We start from the raw sequence: 23858 nt of genomic DNA, 5'->3' as shown, positions 1-23858 counted from the left end.
CTCACATCCACACTCTAACTTTCTATTTCGAATTCCTAAAACCCAAATTATATATTTCAAAACACAAAACCCTAACTTTATATTCAGAAATCTCAAAACTTTAATTTTCAATTTCGAAATCCCTAAACCCTAAATTCCTATTTTGAAATCTCAAATCATCCAACAAGTTTAATGATTTTACTCCAGGATCATGTCATAGAAGAAAAAAACGGAGAAGAAGATGTAGACAAACCTACCGTTTCTAATGGGAGATCTTTGTCCGACGATGACGGCGATGAACCGGCCTGAGACGCAGATGAAGACAAAGCAGAAGGCACATGTGTTCTTGGATCCATGAGTGTTTGATTTTTCACAAAAATCACAAGAGAGATACCGAAATTGCAAGGAAAATGGCCTCACTTTTCTGAAAATCCCGAAAGAGAAATCGTGCAAGAGAGAGAGAGAGTTTTCGAAATGCTACAAGAGAGAGAGAGATCGGGTTGCAAGAGAGAGTGGGAGTTTACCGAGGGAGAGAGAGCGTTTTTTTTTATTCTTAAAAATTTAGCCGTTTTTTAATTGAAAAGGTATGGTACTTTTCGTCTTTCATTTAAAATTCAGGGATATATATGTCTTTAGCTCATTTCAGCTTTTATTTTTTTTAGATTTATTTTTTGGAGGGTAGGTTATGAAGTAAGGGTAGCATTTTAAGGACATTTCTGCTATATTCCCAGTTTAAGGCCACTGGAGCAGAATACTATATTAAATACATATATATATATATATACACACATTTATAAGTATGCTAAATATATATAGAAACGAATAATAAAAAAATAAAAATGGATTCAAACAAAAATTATAACATTTATATATATTTGATTTTGTTGTTCTTATTTTTTTATATTAAGTTATGATTAAATTGATGATAATTTTTTTATTACGATTAAATTGATTATTATTTTTAGATATAAGAAGAGAAAAAAATATATAAAATATGAATTTTTTAAAAAAATTAGAAAAATGTGATATGTTTATTTGATTTCCGATTAAAAAAAATAAGGGGAGGGGACACTTATAAATATGAAGTGGGAGTATTATTCTTCAAATCTTATTACATTTTATAAATAAGTCATTTTTTTTTATTTTTAGTGGGGTTACTTGTAAATTTATGAATTTTTAGTAACAAATAGTAAAATATCCCATTAAAAAAACTTAGGCCAATTCCCCCCTTTTAAACATATTTTTTTTAAAATGAGATTATATATTAATATTTATCCCTATTAATAATCTTTTTGGATCCACCACTGTATGTAAATATATATATATATATATATATATATATATGTATGGTATAAAAATATATATAGATGTATTTGTGTATGTACATATATTTATATGTAGTTGTGTATACATGTATGTCTATGTATATATGTTTACATGCAAATATATGTGTAGAAATATTAATAATTAAAAATAAATAGTTTGGACTTTATATTCTCATTTAAATTTTATGTATGTATTTTCATATTTTATTTTTTATTTTTAATTTGTGTATATATGTATATCTATATATGTGTATGAATGTATTTATATGTGAATATATATAAATAATTAAATATAATTATATGTACGTATATATGTGTATATATAGATATATTTGTGTATATATCTACATTTGTATATGTGTATGTATATATATTTATATAGATTTATATGTAGATATATGTATAAGGAACTTAAGAACGTGAGTCTTTTTTTTTTTGCGTATGTGGTAAGAACTATTGATTATGGAAATCGTACAGAGGTAATATAAAGATGGAGTGGTCCTTTTAGGAATATGATTATAATGTCACATATGTGTTTCATTATTTGTATACACTCATAACATACCACCGAAATTTTTACCAAAAAAAAAATATGTCACCAAAATTGACATAAAGAAGATATATACCATGCCTAATAAAATACCCTACAAGATATTACATATTATATATATATATATATCAAATATGATTACTCATTGGTCCTTACTAACCATGTTTATTATTTGATTTTTTAATTAATCCTTTTTTGGTGTTATTGTTTTATTATATTCTATATTAATTCACTTTGGTAGTTTTCCCAATGTCACGTGATTATTTTTTTTAACATAAAAGTTTATCAACTTTGGCACGGTTGCCAATCTATGCATAGATAGTATCTTTGCATGTATTCATTAGTAATTACTATTTGTTTTATTATAAAATATGAGATTATTGATAATAAAAAAAAAAGAAAGTTTTGATATTTATAAGAAAAATCTCAATTTGAGGAGAAAAAGATAAAATGCGATTATTATGTCTATATCATCTTTGTTATCTCTTAAACCGAATCAAATTCTATCTTAATTTTCCTAATTTCTAATCAAATTAAATCTTTTTTGGTATTTACATTATAAAACAATATTTCTATTGTTATATATAGTAAGCATTTGCATATATATATATATATATAGATTTATTAGTTTTGTGTATTATATGTATATATATATATATTACTGTTGCGCCGATGATCCGTCAATGTTTAAGAAAAAATTTTAATTTTTACTTGACAACTAAATTTTAAACAGATTGTAGAATACAAAAACCAATATTGATTACAACCAAAATAAATCAAACGTGTACAACATCTATACAATGATTATCATATTCTTTCAATACTTTACTTTACAGATATATATTTTACTATATCAAATAAATATTTTTTAAATCATTTTTATAATAATTATATCAATAAATTAAACAAAAAGAAAAAAAAATAATAGCGCGTTTCTTTCCTATTAAATCTAAAAACTCTTTCAAGTTCAACCTTAGCGTTAAACAGAACCCAATGAGAAATCAACACGCGGACAACTGTTAAATTCTTTTTTTTTTTTTGTTATTTGGCAAAATGGAATATTTCTTTTTTTTTTAAACTAATACAACTGTTAAACGAAGCTTCCTTTTTTTTTTTGGCAAAATGGAAGATTTCCTTTTTTTTATGTATCCGAATCGACTTGAATAAATGATAGAATGCGTCATAATTTTTTTAAACAGAAAAATTAGAATTTGATTTGGAATAAAAAATAATCTTAAAAAATCGAAAATTTCTTTGAAAAAAATCTACAAATAAAAATCAAATCAAATCAATTCGACATAATACCAAATGTTTTCTAAACCGAAATACTCGAAACCTCTCAAAATTCTCGTCTCTCAATCTAAGAAATTTCCACCCAGTTTTGGTCTATGCGTTACACCCTCCAAACCTTTGTCTGTAATCCGATTAGGGCTTTTGTTATATCGCTAACCATATTGTCATTTAGGAGTAGCAGCACTGGGCACGAAGATAACAAGTCCATATTCATAAAATCAAGTTTCTGCCATTTTCATTACAGAGTAATTGTTTTACAACGGTTTCCAGACATAATAAACCAAAAAGAGACACAGTGGAAACAGATACCAAGAAAAACACTTCCAACTACTTGGGAACAGGTACTTCTGGATCACAGCCAGAGCTCAGAGATTCATAAGGGACACGGCGGCACAAAGGGCAAGTGGTGTGGGACTGGAGCCATTCAAAGATGCATCCGCTGTGGAAGACGTGAGAGCAAGGCATGTCGATCACCATGTCTGAATCCGACCAGTCCTCCATACAGACGACACAGTTCGCAGAATCGATATTCCTCTTCAGGCTTTGCGCTTGTTTCTCTCCTTCCTTCTTCAGCCTTGTGATCATTTCTTCTGGTGCTCCCGTTCCTCTGGGACCGTACACTTCTTCTTCTTCCTCTCCCTCTCCCTCCTCACCTTCATAATCTCCCATAACCAAATCCCACATCCCCAATCCTTGTTCTTCCTCCAGTTCATGAAGATCAAACACAGGGGTTGCAGGCGACATCAAACCATCATGTCCTTCAGACAAACTCGATGGAACCAAATCGTAACAAGCATGTTGATCTTCATCCTCGGCTGCTGTTGCGTCTGTCTGAATGTACTCTTCCTCCTCTTCGTCGTAGTTCTCCATATCAACATCACAGGCGGCGGCATCATGATCTTCACGGAGAATTGTCCGAGAGAACCCATATTCACCATCGTCGTAATCATCGTCGAAAATATCATCAGGAGAAAATACGCTGTCTTCCACAACCTTTACGGCGAGTTCTATCATGATTCCCCCGCCACCATACTCTTTGAGAACAGAGGATATGCGCGAAGAAATAGCTTCTGAAAAATCGTCTTCGATCTCGAAACGAACCCGGAGAGTGCCGCGAACGTCGGTGTCAGGACCAAGGTACATCTCCAGGTGGATCGCTTCGTCGGTGAATTCGTTGACGGTGTGAAGATCGCCGTCGCCCATGTCGAAAATCTCTCGGTCAGAGTACTCGAGAGAGATCTCGACCAGGGTCTGCAAGCCCAATTCCGGTCTCAGTTCCACCTTTCCACAATGTATCTCGATCTTCTTGTCGGAATCCATGGCCGAAATTCACAAGAACGAGCAAAGCCCTTTCCCGATCACAGAGAATGATTTCTAGGGTTTTGCGCGGTGAGAGAATCGGAGTGAGAATTCGAGAAGAATGAGCAAAACCCTAATCCGATCGTAGAGAAAGGTTTCGAGGGTACTACGCTGAAAGCAAAACCGGGTGAAAATTTCTTAGATTGAGAGACAGAGGCTGAAACTGAGTTCTTATAGGCACTTCTAACTTCCAAGGGTTCGTGAGATTGGAATACATAAAAAAAAAAAAAAATCTTCCATTTCCCACACAACAGAAAAAAGGAAACAGTGTTCAACAGCTGTGTAAGTTCCACGTGTCGTGTTCTCATTGGGACGTGTTTAACACAACGTTAAAAAGAGTTTTTTAGATTTTATTTTTTCCTGAAGATCAGGGATCATGAACCAAAAAGCGTCAGTTAAGAAAGAGTATAAAAAAAAAAGTTTTTTACCAAACATATCGAAATTCGAAATCTATCGCGTGAGAAAAAAGACGACTACAAATACGGATATAATAATATATTACCCGATTTTTGTTGATTTTTTAGTAAGTATAAATGATTCCTAAAATATCTTCGACGAAGCAAATATTATCTATCATGCAGGGCCAAAGAAAAGACCGAAATTAAATATTAAATGTCATATATCCATTATCTAGATTTGAAAAACAATATACAATGTATGCATGTACATATTAAATATATATATATATATATTAGTATATATATGTCTATGTGTATGTATGCATGTATATATATGTAAAGATTTGTATATTTTTTATTTTTAAATTATTTATTATAATTATTATTTTATTTTTAATTAATTTTAAATATTTTATTATAAATAACGTGATACATTAATCTGATGTATATACAATCCGTTAATGTTAATATCGTCATTGCCGTTATGAAACAAGGATATATTGACTAATAATGTAAAAGTACGATAATTTGTATCAAAGAAAAATAGTTCATGATTTTTTTGATAAATAAGCCAAAAAATAAAATAAAAAAGTATAGAATTTTATCAAGAAAAATATATGAGTTTCGAATTTACTTTTTAGTAAAGTTTTTTGCGTATGGCATCGCCACTCCCTTTGGCAACATCCAACTAATTCTTTTTTGGCATTCCCGAAAAAAAATAAAATAAAACACTATATGATAAAAAAGGAAAAAACTCCTAAAAATTCCTAGACTTGCAAAGTGCGAGAAAAAAAATTCATAAACTTGCGAGTGTCAAATAATTCCTAAACTTGCAAAAAGTATTTCAATAAATCATAATTTCGTTAAAAAGTGTCATATTAGTCCTTTAAAAAAACCGATTATAATAATATGATTTTATATCCTACGTGGCAGGTGATATAACACGTTAAATGTGATTTTTTTTTGCCACGTAATCAGTACTGGGTTTTAAAAAAGTGGATTTTTCAGAAAATATTCTAGAGTCTCTTACACGCATTTCATCGAACATTTACAATGCACGAACATTTAGTATTAGAATTTTAAAAAATGGTGATGTTGATATCCGCATCGCCATTTTTTCCGACACCTGAGCAGAATGGTTCCTTGCGTTTCAAGTTCTTTCATCTATGCATCTTCTATGTTTCAAATCCCATCCATTATAAACCATTGCCGAACTACTTCGAATCTGTTCAAACCCTTCTGTCATTGATGGCGTTTTGTTATGATTTTGTCATCTTCTATGGATGTCCCAATAAGCTCGAGTCTAACGTTATCTACATCGAGGAAGACGGAGCGGATGTCGATCCTGAAGAGCTTAAAAGCATGAGCAAATAGAACGTTTCATCTTGTATAGTGTAAGTCATCGTGTATACTAAGTGTTCGATGAAATGACTCTAAGAGACTTTAAAATATTTTTTAAAGAAACCGGTTTTCTAAAACCCGATACTGATTATGTGGCAAAAAAATCACATTTGGTGTGTCATATCACTTGCCACTTAGGATATAAAATCATATTATTATAATCAGTTTTTTCAAAAGACTAATATGATACATTTTAACAAGATTATGATTTATTGAGATACTTTTTACACGTTTAGAAATTATTTGACACTCTCACAAGTTTATGAATTTTTTTTATCGCACGCAAAGTTAAGAAATTTTTAGGAGTTAGAAAAAAAAGTCCAAAATATATTGGGCTTATTAACAGAACCCGACATATACAATGTCGCCCAAATAAATGTCGGCCCATGTACAATATAAGTAGATATTTGGAAAAGAAAAAAATTCTTCGCTTTAATGGTGTAGACCTAACCCTAGTTACCTTCGCATCTTCGTCTCTCTCGTCCGAGATTGGAACCGTTCGCATTGGTCGGAACTGAATTTATTGTACGGGTGTTCCAGATATGGAGTCTGAGCAAAGAGATGAGCTTGCAGGTTTCTTACAAGTTCTTCCTCCTGTGGAGTTTTGCTGCGTCTATGGTTCAGCTTTGCACCCGAATAACCACGACAAGGTAGGCGCTGTACTGTCTTGATTTGATCTGTCCGTATGTTACTTGCATTCCTGAATTTTCATTGGCTCACTGGTTTGGACAGTAAAAAAACACGACCTTTGTTTTCTTTGTAGTCTAAAATGGTGGACTACATCCTTGGTGTCTCCGATCCTGAGCAATGGCATTCCGAGGTGAGGCTAGGTCTAGAGCTATTCCCGCTAACTGTGATCTTACATGGCAACCCTTGTTTACTCTGTAGATCCTCATCTTCTTTTTACCTGGTGTTCAAGAATCTTAGAATGAATTCGGATCACTATGCCTCGTGGATGGTTAATCTCGGAGGGGCTAGGCTGGTATATCTCTCTCTCTCCCTCTCTATGTCTCGTGCAATTGGATTGCTGTTGCGGCTTTATCTCTCGACCAGAACGCTAAAAAACGGCTTCTTCCTTCGCTAAGATCAGTGGAGTTGCGGATAAAGTAGGAGTTGGAGTTCACTTCAATCCGTTTGTCACTTGGAATAACAGGGTAACGAGTTAAATTTCTGATTTTTATTTTTATTTTATTTTTTATCACTTCCTAGTTCATGCTTGTGTTCTATGCTTCACCTGTTTGACTTTCGAAGAGGATGATCGCATTGGATGAAGAGTTGTACACTTTATTTCTTGCATTACCCATTTTTCTTTCTGAAGCTCTGTGCAGATGCTCAAGTATGGGGTTGTCCGGATGCATAATCTAGTACAGGACATACTGAACTGGGATAGATTCTATTTGAGTGGCCGTCTACAAAAACCGGTGCACATGTTGTCCTGTGTTTTGAATATCAGGTTGGCTTGTTAGGTTTCTGAGGAAGTATATGTCTTGGTACAGGTTCATATTCTTGTAGATGGTGTGGACATAGCAAATGTGAACTCTGTTAATCTGAGAGCTGCAATATCTGCAGCTCTTCTTCTCTTGCCATCAAACTTCACCGAGGTTGGTTTTTGTCATTAGCTCGGAAAATTCTAGGGTAAATAAGGCTTTATATTAATTTACGGAACTCCAATGCAGAAGGATCTCTATGCCAAAATATGTAGCCTTTCTTACATGGGTGACTTATAATCTAGTACAGGACATACTGAACTGGGATAGATTCTATTTGAGTGGCCGTCTACAAAAACCGGTGCACATGTTGTCCTGTGTTTTGAATATCAGGTTGGCTTGTTAGGTTTCTGAGGAAGTATATGTCTTGGTACAGGTTCATATTCTTGTAGATGGTGTGGACATAGCAAATGTGAACTCTGTTAATCTGAGAGCTGCAATATCTGCAGCTCTTCTTCTCTTGCCATCAAACTTCACCGAGGTTGGTTTTTGTCATTAGCTCGGAAAATTCTAGGGTAAATAAGGCTTTATATTAATTTACGGAACTCCAATGCAGAAGGATCTCTATGCCAAAATATGTAGCCTTTCTTACATGGGTGACTTGCGCATGCTTTTTGCAGAGGACAGAAATAAGGTTAGAGCCAGTCTCATTTTATACACCTCAGCGCAAATATCGCTATTAAAATGTGAAATCTTGTGCGGTAATTCTGAAGTTTCATAACGATCTATATTGTTCGATTATCCTGCTTTTATAGAACTCCTGATCACTATTTTTATTAGTTCAAGCCTTTTTCCACAGGTGGAGAAGATTGTCCAGGGTCAACTTGATTTATTCCAGTCAATGTATAAGCCTTTTCTTGAAGAGTACGAGACCAAGGACTGGCTGCAGTTCACATCTTATGACAATAATGTAGGAAAACTTTCTCAGGTACATAAAATTGACGTTACAGTAAGAGCAATAGTCGGCATGGTATTGCCTGTGGCAAGGATTTATACCACCTTGTCGATGACTATGAAATTATTTGGTGGCAGAATGTTACCATTCTCAATCTAGAGCCATTGATCATTTTCGGTTTTATGTCTAAATCACTTCTTCTGTGCCTTGTGATCAGGCTTGCAGTGTTTCAGCTACACGCTCTTTGGTCTCTTCTCTTCCTCCAGCTGTTAGAAACCAGATGGGGGCAAAGCTCGGGGAGAAGAAGATCTCGAGTGGGACCGGTACGAATTCTGATCCCTAGTTTATACATGTGCCACCCCTTCTTAAAACCCTCAAAAGCTGCTATATGTACGATGTGTTTAGACGAAGAACCCATGGAAAACGAGGGTTCTCAAGGCTCTGATTTATAATATGCATAACACCCTGATAACATCTATATATGGATGATGATGATGATGATGATGAGTAGAACTGTTGTTTCCTTGCCGCAGGTCGTGTTTTTAGCGAGGTTTTGGTGGGATCAAGAGAAGAAGCTGCAAAATGTATGCAGAAGGTTCTTAGTCGGAAGGTTATGGTTTCAAGTGCGAGACAGGCAGTGTCTGGTTTCTTGGCTGTTGGATTTGTCAACGGCACAAGATACCTTTCTCAGAAAATGCGGAAAGCTTGGACCTCTCGGACATCATGATGCCGACATTAAGATGCAGATGAATAAGTTTGAATAACCTTCCATGCAGAGACAGGAGGGGGACTGAATCTCTTGAACAATCTCAAGTTTTTGCCATAACTGGTTGCAGGTTTGACCCACAAGAGAGAGCGTAAGTTTCTGGAACGTGTCTCCACAATGTGTTTATTCGTTTTTTTTTTCTGGCCTATTGCTGTTCAGTTTCAGTTTAGAGAATGGTCTGAAACACTATTTTGGGGTATAAATGAAAAATCAGTTTACCCACTTATTTGGCATATTGTAAGATAACCCAATAGTTAGTTGTATTCAGTGAATAATAAGGATTAATTTGCAAAGTTCAAAACTTTTTGTCAATTTCTTGTTTAATCTAATTATAATAAATGTGGCAGGGTTTAGATTCAGACTACGTTGATCGGTAAAAGAAGAACAAGTTGGAGAATTTGATTACAGAGAGTTCCCACTCTCTTCCCTCGCCCCAGAACAAACTATTACCGACAAACCAATACAGACTCTAATACTGGCTCCAATACAGATTCTGACGCACAGTCTCCACTTCTCTTCACCCAACTCCTGACTATTCCTTAGCACATAGACTTGCAGTTGCTTATCTTTCCGCAATCTTCAGCGCTTCTGAAGTGGCTGCTGACCCACTCCGCACCCCGTTAATGCCCCCAACTCCACCCGAAAACTCCGCACCCCGTTAATGCCCCCAACTCCACCCGAAAACTCTGCTCCCCTTGCTGCACAGGTTTCATCGATGATTTGGACGAAACCAGTGAGGTATGCAAATTAGGATCGCCTTTAACGGTCACCATCGTTTCCCCATTACCAATACCAAACTTCATCTCAAGACACTCAAAATCCATTTGTATTTCTCTCAATGTCCTTAACCACTGCACTCCCAAGATAACGTCGGCATTACCCAACTCCAGAGGTAAGAAATCCGCCACAATTTCCAGATTCTGCAGCTTTAACACCACTGCTCTACAAATTACCTCCACCGACAAAAAATTATGTGTAGCCCCGCTGTTTATCATCACCACCACCTCCTGATCCCCAATACATCCCTTCATCTTGAAAGTTTTTGGGGACGTGAGGCCTATGGCTGAATTAATCGATGAATCAGCTCTGTCATGCATCTCCAATGGAGGAACTAAGGGCTGACAGTGTAATTCATCCTCTTCCAACAATAACTCTCCCACCTCCTCAACCAAAATGACCCGTAACCCTTTATTCTTACAACGGTGCTCAACATAAGATTTCTCATCGCAACGAAAACAGAGACCTCTCCTTCTATTTTCGTCAATTTCCGCTTCCGTTAATCGACGAGAAGAACTTCCTTTCTCTGAATGTGGCAACTCATCAGAGCCCTGCTGCAAACCATTTCCTGTTACTGCCGCTTTGATATTGTCCTGCCTATTCCCTGAATTCCTTTGGTGGCAACCAGATGAGTTATTAGGATCACCTGACTCCACTCCCAAACCGGTTGACCACAACCGACAACCCTCCAGCCGCAAAGACATTGAAATAATATTGTCGATTCCTTGAGGCTCGAAAACTCGTATCATATCACGAATTTCAGGTTTCAATCCATTCTTAAAAGCGCTCTCCAGAAAATGATCTGGAAGATATGTCAACTGCGACACTAATTCTTCATACTCCTGCAAGTATTCTTTCACCGAACGAGTTTGCTTAAGCGACATCAAGAGACATCATCAAATGATAGAAAACATAAAAACATAAAGATAGAGAGAAGAGAAAGAGAAAGCTTCTCTTCAAGACTTGTTCTTCATGCTCCAAACCTCCAAATCTTCTTCTACTCTTTGTTTTTTTGTTTCTTGTTGTTGTGTGTTGAATGAGATCAGATTAAGAATCTATTTATAGGAGTTTCTGAAAGGCAAAAGTGGATGGAAATGATGAAATTCGTAGTGGCGTGTTAGATGAGTTGTCTCCATGATGTAAGCCATAACGTCAGCAACCAGAATTTTGCTCAGATTGTAACTGCTCGATGAAGGACCAAATCTCCACCACAAATTACGATCTTGGTGTCTATGGAAAGCTCTTGATGTCTAGTTTACTGTGAAATAAATGGCGAAGCAATCGAGCTCCCAATCGAAAGTTATGGAGGAAATAGTACACCATTCGCATTTTGCTTTTCTGGATCCGAAACGTGACTTGCAACTTTCGACCCCGATTCATGCTTTCTCTTTTTGATCTCAACTTTTCCAGATCATAACTACAATGAGTTGGTAATCTTTTAAAATTGGAATCACGTCATTTGGACTTCAGATAAGAAAGTTATAGTCAAATTCTTCCAAACGGTCAAAACTGCCCATGAAACCGAGTTTGCTCCATTTTTATTCTATTTGTGCCAAATGTTTCCGAAATAATTTTTGTCACCTACAAAACATGAAACACAAAAAACAAAGCAAAATATTCCTAATCTAAATATGAAAGCATGAAAGCATGAGAATAACATGATAATTATATGCAAGTTAATACGACAAGACTCGTGTGATCAACGAGTTTCCAGTTACCTATATCTGCTGTTGGTTCTAACCTTCCAGGGCATGTTCAACCTACTCAATCACAGGTTCTGCATCTTCAACTGTATCAAACTCAAGCGATGCATCAACAATCTGCGCAATCTCAGGTTGTTCACCTTCAACCTACCCAATCACAGAATACTCACCTTCCACCAGCCCAGTTACAGGCTTGCGAGTGGCTACCAGAAGAAGTTGCATCCTTGCTGGTAGCTTAACGGGGTTAAATCTAACGGGTAATGGCCATGCTATGAAAAATGAGATGCAAGAAAATCATGGAATTTTCTATTATCATGGGCATTCATTCTCGATCCGATAGTCCTTCAATGTTAATTGTATAGGTAGTGTGCCATAGATCACGGGTGCCTGAAGCTGTGTTGCCACCCAAAGTCGATGATGTTTCATCTTCTGGGCTTATTGCCGATGCCATGGGTGTTCAGACATCACTAACAAGAAAAAGTCCAATCAGTAGACCCATTAGGCATCTTGAGCCTCCGCCTGGGTTTAACCAGGTCCCTTCTAAGGTGGCTAAGGAGTTTATTTCTAGTTCGGATCTGTCTGGCAGTAATCTGCTGGTTGATGATTATAACTGGTTGGACGGATATCAACCTCAATCTGCACGAGATGTTGGGCTCAGTAATTCTTTGAATCATCATTCTCCTGGGAAGACTGAATATATGAGTACCAACAATGGCCTGAATGGGACTGCTAACTTCCCTTTCCCTGAAAAACAAGTTCCAACACCACAGGCGTAGGTCCAAATGGATATCCAGAAAGGGTGGCAGACTTATCAGTAGTATCAACAACAATAACATTTGAATGGAAACCAACAATCAGATCAACTCCATGAGCAGGATCAAGGACAACCCTCCTGGCCAGGTCGTTACTTTGTGTGAGATCAGTAAAGAGTGACACGGTAAAAACTGACTTTAGTTCTTAAATAGAATGAATTTTCGGATTTAAATATTTTAGTTTTTAAAACCGAAAAGAACCACAAAAAAGTTTACGTTTAACTCGTTTCCTTTGATGAAATTAAAAACGGGCTTTTTATTGGCTTTAACTATAGTCGGTAAAGCCAAAAGCCACAAAAAAACCCCTCTCTCTCTCTCTCACACACACACAAACAAACTCCTCTCTCTCTCTCTCTCTGTGGGTATGCTTTTGCAGGTGTCTAATCTTTTGTTTGTGGTGGTGTTATGGTGATCTCGAAACCATTGGTTTGGTTGTATAAGTTGAATCCTCCTTCACAGTTAAAAGGGTTTTGGGATCATAGTAATATGACGGATTGCAAAGGCAGACAGTGAGGGAAGTCATGATTAGGTTGGAACTTCGTCTCTCTATGTCCTAGTACAGTATGGTATGGTCATTAGGGTGTTGAATCCATGGGATTTTGTTTAGATGGATAGAAGACGACCATTGTATTTGTGATAAATTGAAGTTAGACGGTTTTGTTGGGTAAGGGATTTGGATTTTTTTGTTTATAAGTTGGGTTTTGTGCTTTTTCTTTTTCTGGACAACGAATAAATCATTTATTTTTTTCTAATCAAATAAACATATATACTTTGCATATATATATATATATATATATATATATATATGACATCTTGAGTGTGGAGAATCATTATTGTGTTACATCGTTAGGATAAAAATTTTAAAACTAATAAAAATAATAAAAACTAAAAAAGTATATATACTTTGCATATATATATATATGACGTCTTGAGTGTGGAGAATGATTATCGGTGTTGTGCCAAAGGATATAGATAACGAGTTATTTTTAGAAAGTTTTTTTAGGTATAAAGGATATGGGAACAAATCGAATTTATCGGAATAAGAGGAATGGAGTGATGTATGGTACGAGACTATATAGTTCAAAATAACGTAAATGAATTGATTGAACTATTTATATCATCTATATTTTATGTCGAAAGGCTCCAAAATTAAATGTACCAATAGGGAATAGTGTTAATGTAAGTGAAAGAATATTTTTTGAGATGTGTGTGTGAGGATAAAATATGATGAAATATTTTGTGTTATATAATTTCACCGTTTTGTTACGTTCAGGATATTACATGTAATAACCCGAATCCAATTTGGGATATTTAATTAAATTCGGAGAAGAACAATTAAATAAACGGGTACTAAACCTTAAGAAAGGGATCACAAAGTGTTGGAAAAAAGGCCCGGAAACCACCCCGAACGAATGAGACGTGGAAACGACAAGAGAAAAGAGAAAAATGTGTCTAGACCGATCGGTCTAGCATGTAGACCGACCGGTTTAGACGATCGCGAGACCGATCGGCACAAAAAAAAAAGAGTTTGGACCGATCGGTCCAGGCCCAAACCGACCGGTCCAGGCGAGAGAAAATATCAGCCGAACTGGCACTTTTGGACGCGTGATTGGAGTGAGATTAGGGGCCTACAGACGACAAAAACCCGACCTAATCACCCATAATTGAGCACTAAGCTCCCTAAACGACCCTACTCGACCCTATGCCTCTGAATCTCTCTAAAAACGGATCCAATCCTGCTCCAAAAACCATCTGGAGCCATAGAAATTGCAGCAGAAAAACTAAAGGAAGAAGAAGAAAGAGAGGAAGAGAGAGAGAGAAGAGGAAAGAAGCTCGTGGGAGCAAAGAGGACTAGCCTCAGGAGGTCTAGGAAGGGCACCATCGCCAGAGTCGCCGGAAAACGGCAACGAATCCGGCCAAAACTCAGATCCGAATCTGAGCAAGGTGAGTGGCTCGAGTTGCCTCTGTGTGAACTCATTTTAATCGTTGTTATGGTGTTAATTCGATGAAACCTGGGTATGATTAGACAGTGGAAGTTGCAATGAATACATAGAAACAAACACACTCGATTTGGTGAAGAAACGAGCAAGATATGAAAAGTTGAAAATCGGAGAAAAACTGTAAAATTGCAGAGAAAAACGCAGAAGCATGCTGAGTCCGAAACTTTCGGGCCATTACCCAGAAAATAGGTGTAATAATTGAATAAATTGTTAGTTGGAATAAAACTACGACATTTCAAGGAGCATTTAGAAACAAACGGCACTCGATTTGGACGAAAAATGAGTGAGTTATGAGCCAACGAAGTCGGACCAGAATCTGGGATGAAATCGCGAAATCCGATCTATCTCTGAGCTCTGGACCGACCGGTCCAGACCCTGAAAATGCCGGAACGGTCCGAAATTGCCTAGACCGACCGGTCTAGACCCCAGGAAAGTCTGGACCGACCGGTCCAGACCCAGAAAACACCGAAAATGCCCGAAATGACCAGGAACGATCGATCCATATTGCATATATATTGTATATTGTTTTATATAAATACATATATATATGTACATGTATATACATATGAATTTATAAATGCATATATGTGTATATATTTACATGTGCGTATATATATGCACATATATTGTATATATATATATACATATATATATATATATGTATATATAAATATACACATTTAATATTTATTATTTTATGTATATGTGTATATTGTATATATATTGTCTATTATATATTGTATATATACACATATGCATACATATATATATGTGTATATATGTATATTTAACATTTAATATTTACTTTTATTTTGTATATATATTGTATATATATTGTATATATATATATATATATATATATATATATATATATATATATGACATCTTGAGTGTGGAGAATCATTATTGTGTTACATCGTTAGGATAAAAATTTTAAAACTAATAAAAATAATAAAAACTAAAAAAGTATATATACTTTGCATATATATATATATATATATGACGTCTTGAGTGAAGAGAATGATTATCGGTGTTGTGCCAAAGGATATAGATAACGAGTGATTTTTAGGAAGTTTTTTAGGTATAAAGGATATGGGAACGAATCGAATTTATCGGAATAAGAGGAATGGAGTGATGTATGGTACGAGACTATATAGTTCAAAATAACATAAATGAATTGATTGAACTATTTATATCATTTATATTTTATGTCGAAAGGCTCCAAAATTAAATGTACCAATAGGGAATAGTGTTAATATAAGTGAAAGAATATTTTTTGAGATGTGTGTGTGAGGATAAAATATGATGAAATATTTTGTATTATATAATTTCACCGTTTTGTAACGTTCAGGATATTACAAATGGTATCAGATATAGAATTCTTTCACGATATGGTTTGAGAATGAATTATGTGAAAGTTGATAATTCTATTATATTTTAGGTAAGGATGAAAATAGAGAGTGATGTGAAAGATACAAATAAGGAATGAGTATTTAATATCCATCAGTTTTTTTTTAAAAAAAATTAAAGTTTAGAATTTTTTTATCAAATCGATGAATTCATATTTATTTTGGGTAGATTTCAAATGTAACATTGATCTCAAAATTCGATAATTTTTTTTGATATTTTTCTAAATATAATTATTTTATATATGTGTATGCATATGCATTTGGCATAGCATATGCATACACATCAGGAGGAAACAGATTTGGACTTTCGAAGGAGAATGGCCCAACAAAGGAGACGATAGAAAAGGAAGAATCCAAACATGATCCCTACGTTCATCCACCTCGTGTCCCTCTCCAGTCCCCTGCTCCTCAACACCTCCTCTCCCGTCATCTCGCACGTCTGCTGCGACGGCGCGTCCCCTCGCCATGAGAAGCACTCCCCTCTCAAGCTCCAGTACTCGTTCACCACCATCGTGTCCAGCGGGTACCTGTACAACGACACGTAATACATGAACATCCATGGCTTCGGGATGCTCTCCTTCGGTATGAAGTACCCTGAGAAGAGGAAGAACGCTCCCAGAACTGTGCAGATCAGGGAGTTCCCGGAGATGAAATCCGGCGATACTGCGCTTAGGAAGAGTACCAGAGAGCTCGCCATTTGGACGATGAGCCACACGACCAGGATGAAGAACGCGAACGCTTGGATCGATGGGTTCAGGCCTACGATCCAGTATACGGGGATGGAGAAGAGGAGGGAGACGACGAAGAGGAATGGCGTGAAGGCGATTGTGTTTGCGATGATGTATGATGAGATCCGGTAGCATCCGACTGAGGATTCCTTCATCACGATTCGGCGTTCGTGGAGGTAGATCGGGAGTGCTTCGACTGTTGAGGAGAGGAGGAAGCTCAGGCTGAAGGCGAAGAGGCCGAGTCTCTCCGCTACTCCTGCTTCGTCTCGCCGGAGTTTCACGTAGACGCTAGCGAGGCCGAATCCGCCGACCAGCGCCTGCATCGTACGCGCCAGAAATAGCTGCTTCGTCCTGTAGATGATCTTCCAGAATCTGGAGCAGAGTAATGCGATCTCGGCGATGTCGAGGAGAGGATATCGATGTTTGATTCGATCGTCTTCGTTTTCTTCCTCCGGCTGCCAGATCGGATGTGGATTGTCGGCGATTTGGGTTGCTCCGGAATTCGAATTTCGGAGGGAATCCACGATTTCCATGGCGAATTCGAGTGGATTAAGCTGCGCCGGGATCTGGAACCCTATTTTAACGATCGATTCCTCGAGAGATCCCAGATTCCCAAAGTGAATAACCGATCCACGTGAGAGAATCAGGAAACTGGAGATGTAATCGAGGATTCGATAACTCGGCTGGTGGATCGACAGCACGACAGTTCTTCGCCTGGATTTCGCCACGAAAGCGAGGAGCTCGATCACCTGAAGCGAGTTTCTGCTGTCCAAACCAGACGTCGGCTCGTCCAGGAGCAGAATCGGAGGGTCACGGATCATCTCGATGGCGATCGAAACTCTCTTCCGTTCTCCGCCTGACACTCCTCGGTCCTCTTCGTCTCCTTCTCCGACGAAGCTATCCTTCACACGAACTCTTTCCCTTGGCGTCATTGAATCTCTCAAGCTGAATTTGGCACTGTACATTAGCGTTTCCTTCACAGTGAGCAAAGGCAGAAGATCATCGTCTTGTGGAACGAATCCACAGATTCTTCGTAGCTGTGAAAGGTTTCTGATGTTACGATCGTTGATCAGAATTGCTGCTTCTGGGTCCAATTCCTTGTGATTCACTCTTCCTGATACGATCTTCAAGAGGGTCGATTTCCCCGTCCCGCTCGGTCCTACCACGGCCAAGATTTCGGAGCTTTCTGCTGCGAAAGACACGGAATTTAGAATCTTGATGGGGTTTGGCTCCTGGAAAAGGCGGGGAAACAGAGGAAACGGGGATGATGGAATAGGGTTGATTGAATACGAGAGATTGAAGACTGATAGCTTGTAAGAAATCTCAGGATAAGGATCCCGGGCTTGAGAGGAGAAGGAAGAGGAGGCAGAGGAGAATTCCTCGTCGGGGGAGTTGGAGGGCGAGAAGAGTATGATCGAATCCTCATCACCGGTAGCAGCGGCTGAGGAAGGCGGTCCGAAGCAAGTAGCAGCCATTTTTGGAGCTTTGATCGTCATGGGGAAGTGTTTTCGGCTTTTCTTTCATTACATGTTTACGTGTTTTGTAGTTTCAGATGGGTTCGAACCTTTAATCTCTCCGTCTTGGGAGAGTAATAATGTTTAGGAAGAAGTTGGACCAACCAAAGAAGAAATTCGGAGGGAGTGAAATGGTAGGCAGAGGTTGGTGTAACAAAGGTAAGACTTGCATAAGTTAGATACTTGGATTAATTCAAAATCTGAGTATACATTCTGTTTATGGTAAATTGATTTATGAGATTTTAGAGTGTTGAATTCATAAATTGCCCTCTTTTTTTTATTAAAATAAAAAACTTGGGTGGCAGTATAAGATTATGGGTTTTCATTTATTACTGGTTTTGGGGATTTAGTAGGTTTTTTGTGAGAAAAACTTGGATACTTCTGACCTGTCTGTCCCTCGTTTAGACCACCAACTCTGTTGCCTCTTCTGCTAAACCCTGGTTTGGATCCATCTTTGAATCGAAATTTTGAACTATAGCTTAAACCCTAACACGTGTAAAATCGATTTTTTTTAATTATAGAACATATGGTTCAACTAAAAAAGAATTGCTGAATCAGCTATTTTTAATTTTTCTACATAGAAAACAGGAAAACAAAAACATTTTATTTGTTGTAGATAAACCCATCTGCTTGTTGTCGTTAACAACATTCATATCAGGACTTACCAGTCAATATATTGAACAAAGTTTTGGAACCAGAAAATATCTGAAATCCACCAACAAGTTTTGTTGTTTTGTCATTTGTGCACCATTTCCACGACATCAGAACCTAAAAGACTGTACAGATGCTTCGATATACCCAAACCCAGTGGCTGCTTTCACTGATGTAATAGCCACACTTCACTTCCTTCCCAGCCTAACCAAATGAGCCTCGTGCTTGGCAGCCGCTGCTGCTTCTGCAACCTTGTTTGCGGCTTCACGCTTCATTGCCCTCTTCGCGCGTCTTCCAGTTGCGTTAGTTTTTGTTTGCGGCTCACGGGTGGAAGAGGAAGAGCCGGTTCCAGAGCCCGAGGCCTGACCATTATTACGGGATCGATGTTGGACGGGTCTGGCTTCTTGACGGCCTGACCTGACATACCCACTGCCGCCCCACCTCCTGTTTCCTATGCGAACACTTGAACCACACAAGTAATACTCGTCAAGGTCATCGTCCTCGTATTCGCATGGAATGTCATATTCGCATGGAATGTCAAAATACTCAAAGCCATCATCTTGTGACACCCGTTCCTCCACATCCAGAGGCTGAAACCACGAAGCTCTCAAGAGAAGGCACACACTCTCCTCAAACATAAAATCCTGAATGCTGCACATGAAAAAAAAATAGTAGAAAGGGAATTTAGCACAAGGAGTCGCACACAGACATGATCGACCTTAGAGACAAAGGAAGACTGGAATTTATCGTCAATCTCTCATAATCAGTTTTCTTAACAGTGGGGTGTCAAAACATACAGGGCAGCCAAGGTATCCACATAAAAATAAGAGAGCATAAACACATGCACTATAAAAACCAAAAAAATAATTGAAGAGCTAATTGGATATATTAATCAAACTTCCTCACTAAAATAAGCATTCTTCACAATCTGCCAAAACAAGATGGTCAGATCTTTATATAAGATAAATAGGGCAAGTTGACAGCCAGAGTAAGCTGACCAAGAAAGATTTAAAAAGGTTAGTAAAGAAAATGAGCTGACTATTGAGCAGAATGTAAAACCAGAGAGAGAACTCACCTGCCATCAAGAGCCCGGTGGACATTGAGAAAATCAAATGGATTCTTACATTGTGGGCATGTAGGTTTCTCTACGTAGCTCGCCCACCGAAGAATGCACATCACACTACACAGATAGAAATGAAACATTCATCTTAACAATGAAAAGAAAAAGTCAGTTTTTTTATGTTATTTCATCATTAACCAAACATCACATCAATCCATTTAGACTCAACCATAAAACAAACCCTGAAAGAATAACAAAGTTATAATTAACCAATCAGCTAATTGAAGACAAAAGCAACAACGTCCATTGCTGAAAATACTGAGTAGAGTCACAAATAAAGATCAACCATAAGAAGCCAATGGCTCGATAAACCACAGAGAAATTTAAAAGAGCATTCAGTCTCCAACTAAAACATACATGTACAATTTACACACATGCCGAATAAATCTACTTTTACATGTAACATATGGCAGATATGTAAATCAACTTGCGTCAAAGCCATTACTCCAGGTTAAAATTCAAACCAGAACCAAATAAAGAAAACCTACCCGAATGGAAACCTATCATCTTAAACAAGCCAACAAAACAAATATAACAATCTCCTAAATGTACAATTTTCACACAAAGAGTGATATTCCAAAAAAACACGGAGCAGAAACAAAGTGTACAATTGAAACACAGTTCCAAAACTAAACAAGATCGACGAGACGTACCAGTACGAATGTTCACAGCCTTTCACCATGGCGGTTTCTTGAAGAGGGATTTTGTCCAAGCATATTGCGCAACACCCACCATGATTGCCAAAACTCGGAGGATGCGTCTGTCCTCCGACCTTCGTATCCTCCTGAAACATTATACAAACACATTCTGAAGAATACTCCACGAGGCCAAACCAATAACACTGAAAAAGAAATCCAAAATTTCAGTCTGCAAATACATAAAACCCCAATTCATTGACATTAACCACGGATGAAAACACGACTAAGAGATTCATCTTTGCACATGGGAAGCACGGACGATGGAAATCCTAATTTCAGAGCACGTCTAGTGAAAATAACAAGATCACCTATTCTACGGGAGCCCTAATTTTCAATCCGAAACTGGCCCAGATGCAAATAACAAAGGATAATGACGTAATTCATGAAGATTAGACACCAATCGAATAACTAACTGAAGAGATCAAACCGAAGTCTACGAAACCCTAATTCTACAATGAAAGTTCTAGATCCAGTTCCAGCGATAAAGCAGAAGAACCCAGACAATCGACTGAAACAGGAGCAAAAAGAGCAAACAAAGAATCGATCTTCGATAACAGGATACATAATTGAATCAATTGGGAGAAAAAGGAACCTGATCTTGAAGAGACAAATCGCCAAGAGTCTCGGTCAGCTGCTCATCCCTCGGGGAAGTCATGGCGGCGAAAATAAATTACAGAAAACTCGATCTACCGGTACCTGCAAGACGAATGATTGGGTAAGAAAGAGACAAACCCTTCTTCCCGAATCTGTTTCGCCTGCAGAAGAAAAAAAGCCCTAATTTGCCCAACAACAATCAGATTTGGGTGAGGGAAGTGAGAGAATTGAATCGATGGGAGGAGACGAGGGATGCGATGGAAATATTCTTTTATCTCCCCAAATGAGTAACAAACCTTCTGTTTCAATAAGAAGCTCCGATTCGGTACATGCTTGTATACTTCCGTATATGCATTTTCATCATTTTCAATTAGAAAATCCCGTCAAAAATACACCTATCTTGGAAAAAATATACAAAAGTTTTAGTTTCACGAAAAATACGTCAATTGTTTTAAAATAACAAAAAAAAAATATTACATAGAATTTTGAAAATTGACCTAAAATTTTACACGGTTTGTTAACACGAAATTAAATGGAATAGACGAAAAACCGACTTTGACAAAAGCTTACAGAACAAACGCATTGTGCGGACGCAGAAAATTTTATCGATGGGGGCAACAAAATAATAGTAATAAAAATATAAATATAAATATAAATATAAATATATATTATAAAATTTTATCTAAAAATATTTAGGTTCAACAAATAAATTCTATGATTTTTTATTTTTTAAAATATATTTATATAACTCCATTTATAATTGTTTGAATTATATTTTTGATAAAATAAACTAGACAATGACTCAAAAATTAAAAAATTAATGTATTAAGGATTATATTATTTGATCGTGTCTGCTAGTATTGGAGTTCTCCAAAGCAATCTCATTTCCTTCAAGCCCTCTTTGCCCGTAAGTCTTTCTCTAACTTTATTTTATAAGATCATCAGAATCATAGCACTTTATGGTAATGCAAATATATTACACCTTTAATGCAATATCTTTAGCCTACTAAAACATAAAAAGATATAGGGGGTGACACTGTTTCTTGCACAAAAAAGGGGGATTCGTAATCATTCAATGTATCGGAATCTGTGGGAATATGGGGTCACTCGTATTAGTTTTGGTTAGATTTTTTTAGTAAATTATCGGTTGAACTTTCTACTAAATCAAATAAAAATTCAATAAATATATATACAGATAAATTTATAAGTATAATAAACATATAAAAACAAATAAATAAAAAATAACAAAGATTATTTAAATTTACAATTTTTACAAATATTTCTTCTTTTGTTTTAGTTTTTATTTTATTATAATTAAATTGACAATATTTTTTATTTGTCTAAAAAAGTAAAAAACTTGAAAATAGAAAATAACAAAAAAACAATAGACTAATTTTTTTTATTAACTAACATCACAAAATATATGAAAAAAATCAAATTAGTGGGGTCCGTGAGAAATTTTTAGCGGGGGCATTAACACATTTTTTTATAATTTTATTAAATTTTATAAAAAAGGAAAAAACAGTGGGGGCCAGTGCCCCCACTCATCTCCACGTAGGTCCGCCACTGATTGTCATTAGATCACACTAATTTATTACGTCATTAAACCATGTCATTTAGAGAACAAATCCTAAATTCTTATATATATGTGTGAATGTGTACATATATGTATGTACGCGTATACGTACGTATACATATGTATATATCTATATAAGATTTAAAAAAAAAATTGAGTGGGGCTTGAATCCTTTGAGGGTGTATATATATGTATGTGTATTGCCATTAGTTATATACGAGTTTTCTGTCTGTCAAATCATTTTCTCGTTGTTAAATTTCTTCAATTTTAACGGTGTTAAGGATCGCGCAAAAACTTGGCTTGGTGGTAACAATCTTAATTATAAGAATTTAGATCAATTTCGATTATAAATTCCACTTGTACATGTTTTAAAATTAAAAACTATATTTTTGGTAAAAAAATATATATATATTTTTCAGGTATTTTGTAAAATTGATACAAAATAACGTCGTCTGTAATGAAACAAAATTGTTAAATTTAAACAAGATCATGATAATGAGTGAATGGATCATTAATTTATGGCTATTAATATATTGTAAATAGTTAAAAATTATCATGGAATGTTAAATTTAAATTCATTTTCTTAAATCAAAATCATCAAGGTGTTGACTCTATGTCAAAACACCCAAAATGTGGTTTGAGCTGGAAGAGAAGATATATAAAAGAATGATAAAAAAATATCAACACATTTGTCTTTTCGAAATATCGATTAAATATCATAATTAAATAAATTTTAAATTAATTCAATTAAATATAATATATAGTATATATCTGATTTGATCCACTTAATTATTGAAGTTAAATAGGTAAAAAAAGTCAACAA

The 23858-nt window shown here is 36.2% G+C and overlaps 5 protein-coding genes across 16 annotated transcripts; 1 reads left to right on the top strand and 4 right to left on the bottom strand.

The window, feature by feature from the left end:
- Positions 1-3366: 3366 nt before the first annotated feature.
- Positions 3367-4631, bottom strand: LOC104824660 (E3 ubiquitin ligase BIG BROTHER-related-like). The gene has a single exon (XM_010556772.2). The coding sequence runs from the start codon at positions 4465-4467 to the stop codon at positions 3475-3477; it is 993 nt and encodes a 330-aa protein (XP_010555074.1). The 5' UTR covers positions 4468-4631; the 3' UTR covers positions 3367-3474.
- Positions 4632-6749: 2118 nt separating this feature from the next.
- LOC104824626 (phosphatidate cytidylyltransferase, mitochondrial-like) lies at positions 6750-9754 on the top strand. Of its 12 annotated transcripts, none has more exons than XM_019203846.1 (11): positions 6750-6955; positions 7069-7125; positions 7225-7287; positions 7391-7459; positions 7634-7678; positions 8046-8093; positions 8169-8273; positions 8349-8426; positions 8592-8720; positions 8905-9010; positions 9221-9754. In XM_019203846.1, exons 1-11 carry the CDS (start codon positions 6848-6850, stop codon positions 9412-9414), a joined length of 1002 nt encoding a protein of 333 aa, XP_019059391.1. In that variant the 5' UTR covers positions 6750-6847; the 3' UTR covers positions 9415-9754. The 12 variants fall into 12 exon arrangements, with proteins under 12 accessions (XP_019059391.1, XP_019059390.1, XP_019059392.1 ...); XM_019203845.1 differs by having other exon boundaries at positions 7194-7287; XM_019203847.1 differs by having other exon boundaries at positions 7069-7287; positions 7396-7459.
- A 52-nt stretch (positions 9755-9806) lies between these two features.
- LOC104824625 lies at positions 9807-13438 on the bottom strand. Its single transcript, XM_010556727.1, has one exon. The coding sequence runs from the start codon at positions 11112-11114 to the stop codon at positions 10074-10076; it is 1041 nt and encodes a 346-aa protein (XP_010555029.1). The 5' UTR covers positions 11115-13438; the 3' UTR covers positions 9807-10073.
- A 2900-nt stretch (positions 13439-16338) lies between these two features.
- On the bottom strand, positions 16339-18696 carry LOC104824624 (ABC transporter G family member 23). Its single transcript, XM_010556726.2, has one exon. The coding sequence runs from the start codon at positions 18376-18378 to the stop codon at positions 16438-16440; it is 1941 nt and encodes a 646-aa protein (XP_010555028.1). The 5' UTR covers positions 18379-18696; the 3' UTR covers positions 16339-16437.
- A 286-nt stretch (positions 18697-18982) lies between these two features.
- LOC104824623 lies at positions 18983-21716 on the bottom strand. Its single transcript, XM_010556724.2, has 4 exons — positions 21458-21716; positions 20821-20951; positions 20123-20227; positions 18983-19698 (listed from the first exon to the last, which is right to left on the bottom strand). Exons 1-4 carry the CDS (start codon positions 21518-21520, stop codon positions 19236-19238), a joined length of 762 nt encoding a protein of 253 aa, XP_010555026.1. The 5' UTR covers positions 21521-21716; the 3' UTR covers positions 18983-19235.
- Positions 21717-23858: the final 2142 nt, after the last annotated feature.

This window comes from Tarenaya hassleriana, unplaced genomic scaffold (assembly GCF_000463585.1).
Source record: "Tarenaya hassleriana unplaced genomic scaffold, ASM46358v1 Cleome40, whole genome shotgun sequence".
Taxonomy (NCBI): domain Eukaryota; kingdom Viridiplantae; phylum Streptophyta; class Magnoliopsida; order Brassicales; family Cleomaceae; genus Tarenaya; species Tarenaya hassleriana.
This window is presented reverse-complemented; position numbering and strand designations above follow the sequence as displayed.

Bases quoted from the DNA above. Each gene is read 5' to 3' on its own strand.
- LOC104824623 (XM_010556724.2), bottom strand. From the start codon at position 21,520: ATGACTTCCCCGAGGGATGAGCAGCTGACCGAGACTCTTGGCGATTTG. The intron at 20,228-20,820 runs GTACGTCTCGTC...CTATCTGTGTAG, and splicing joins GGCTGTGAACATTCGTACTG to TGTGATGTGCATTCTTCGGT. The intron at 19,699-20,122 runs GTGAGTTCTCTC...TTTCATGTGCAG, and splicing joins CACCGGGCTCTTGATGGCAG to CATTCAGGATTTTATGTTTG.
- LOC104824626 (XM_019203841.1), top strand. From the start codon at position 6,848: ATGGAGTCTGAGCAAAGAGATGAGCTTGCAGGTTTCTTACAAGTTCTT. The intron at 6,956-7,068 runs GTAGGCGCTGTA...TTTTCTTTGTAG, and splicing joins ACCCGAATAACCACGACAAG to TCTAAAATGGTGGACTACAT. The intron at 8,427-8,591 runs GTTAGAGCCAGT...CTTTTTCCACAG, and splicing joins TTGCAGAGGACAGAAATAAG to GTGGAGAAGATTGTCCAGGG.
- LOC104824624 (XM_010556726.2), bottom strand. From the start codon at position 18,378: ATGACGATCAAAGCTCCAAAAATGGCTGCTACTTGCTTCGGACCGCCT.
- LOC104824625 (XM_010556727.1), bottom strand. From the start codon at position 11,114: ATGTCGCTTAAGCAAACTCGTTCGGTGAAAGAATACTTGCAGGAGTAT.
- LOC104824660 (XM_010556772.2), bottom strand. From the start codon at position 4,467: ATGGATTCCGACAAGAAGATCGAGATACATTGTGGAAAGGTGGAACTG.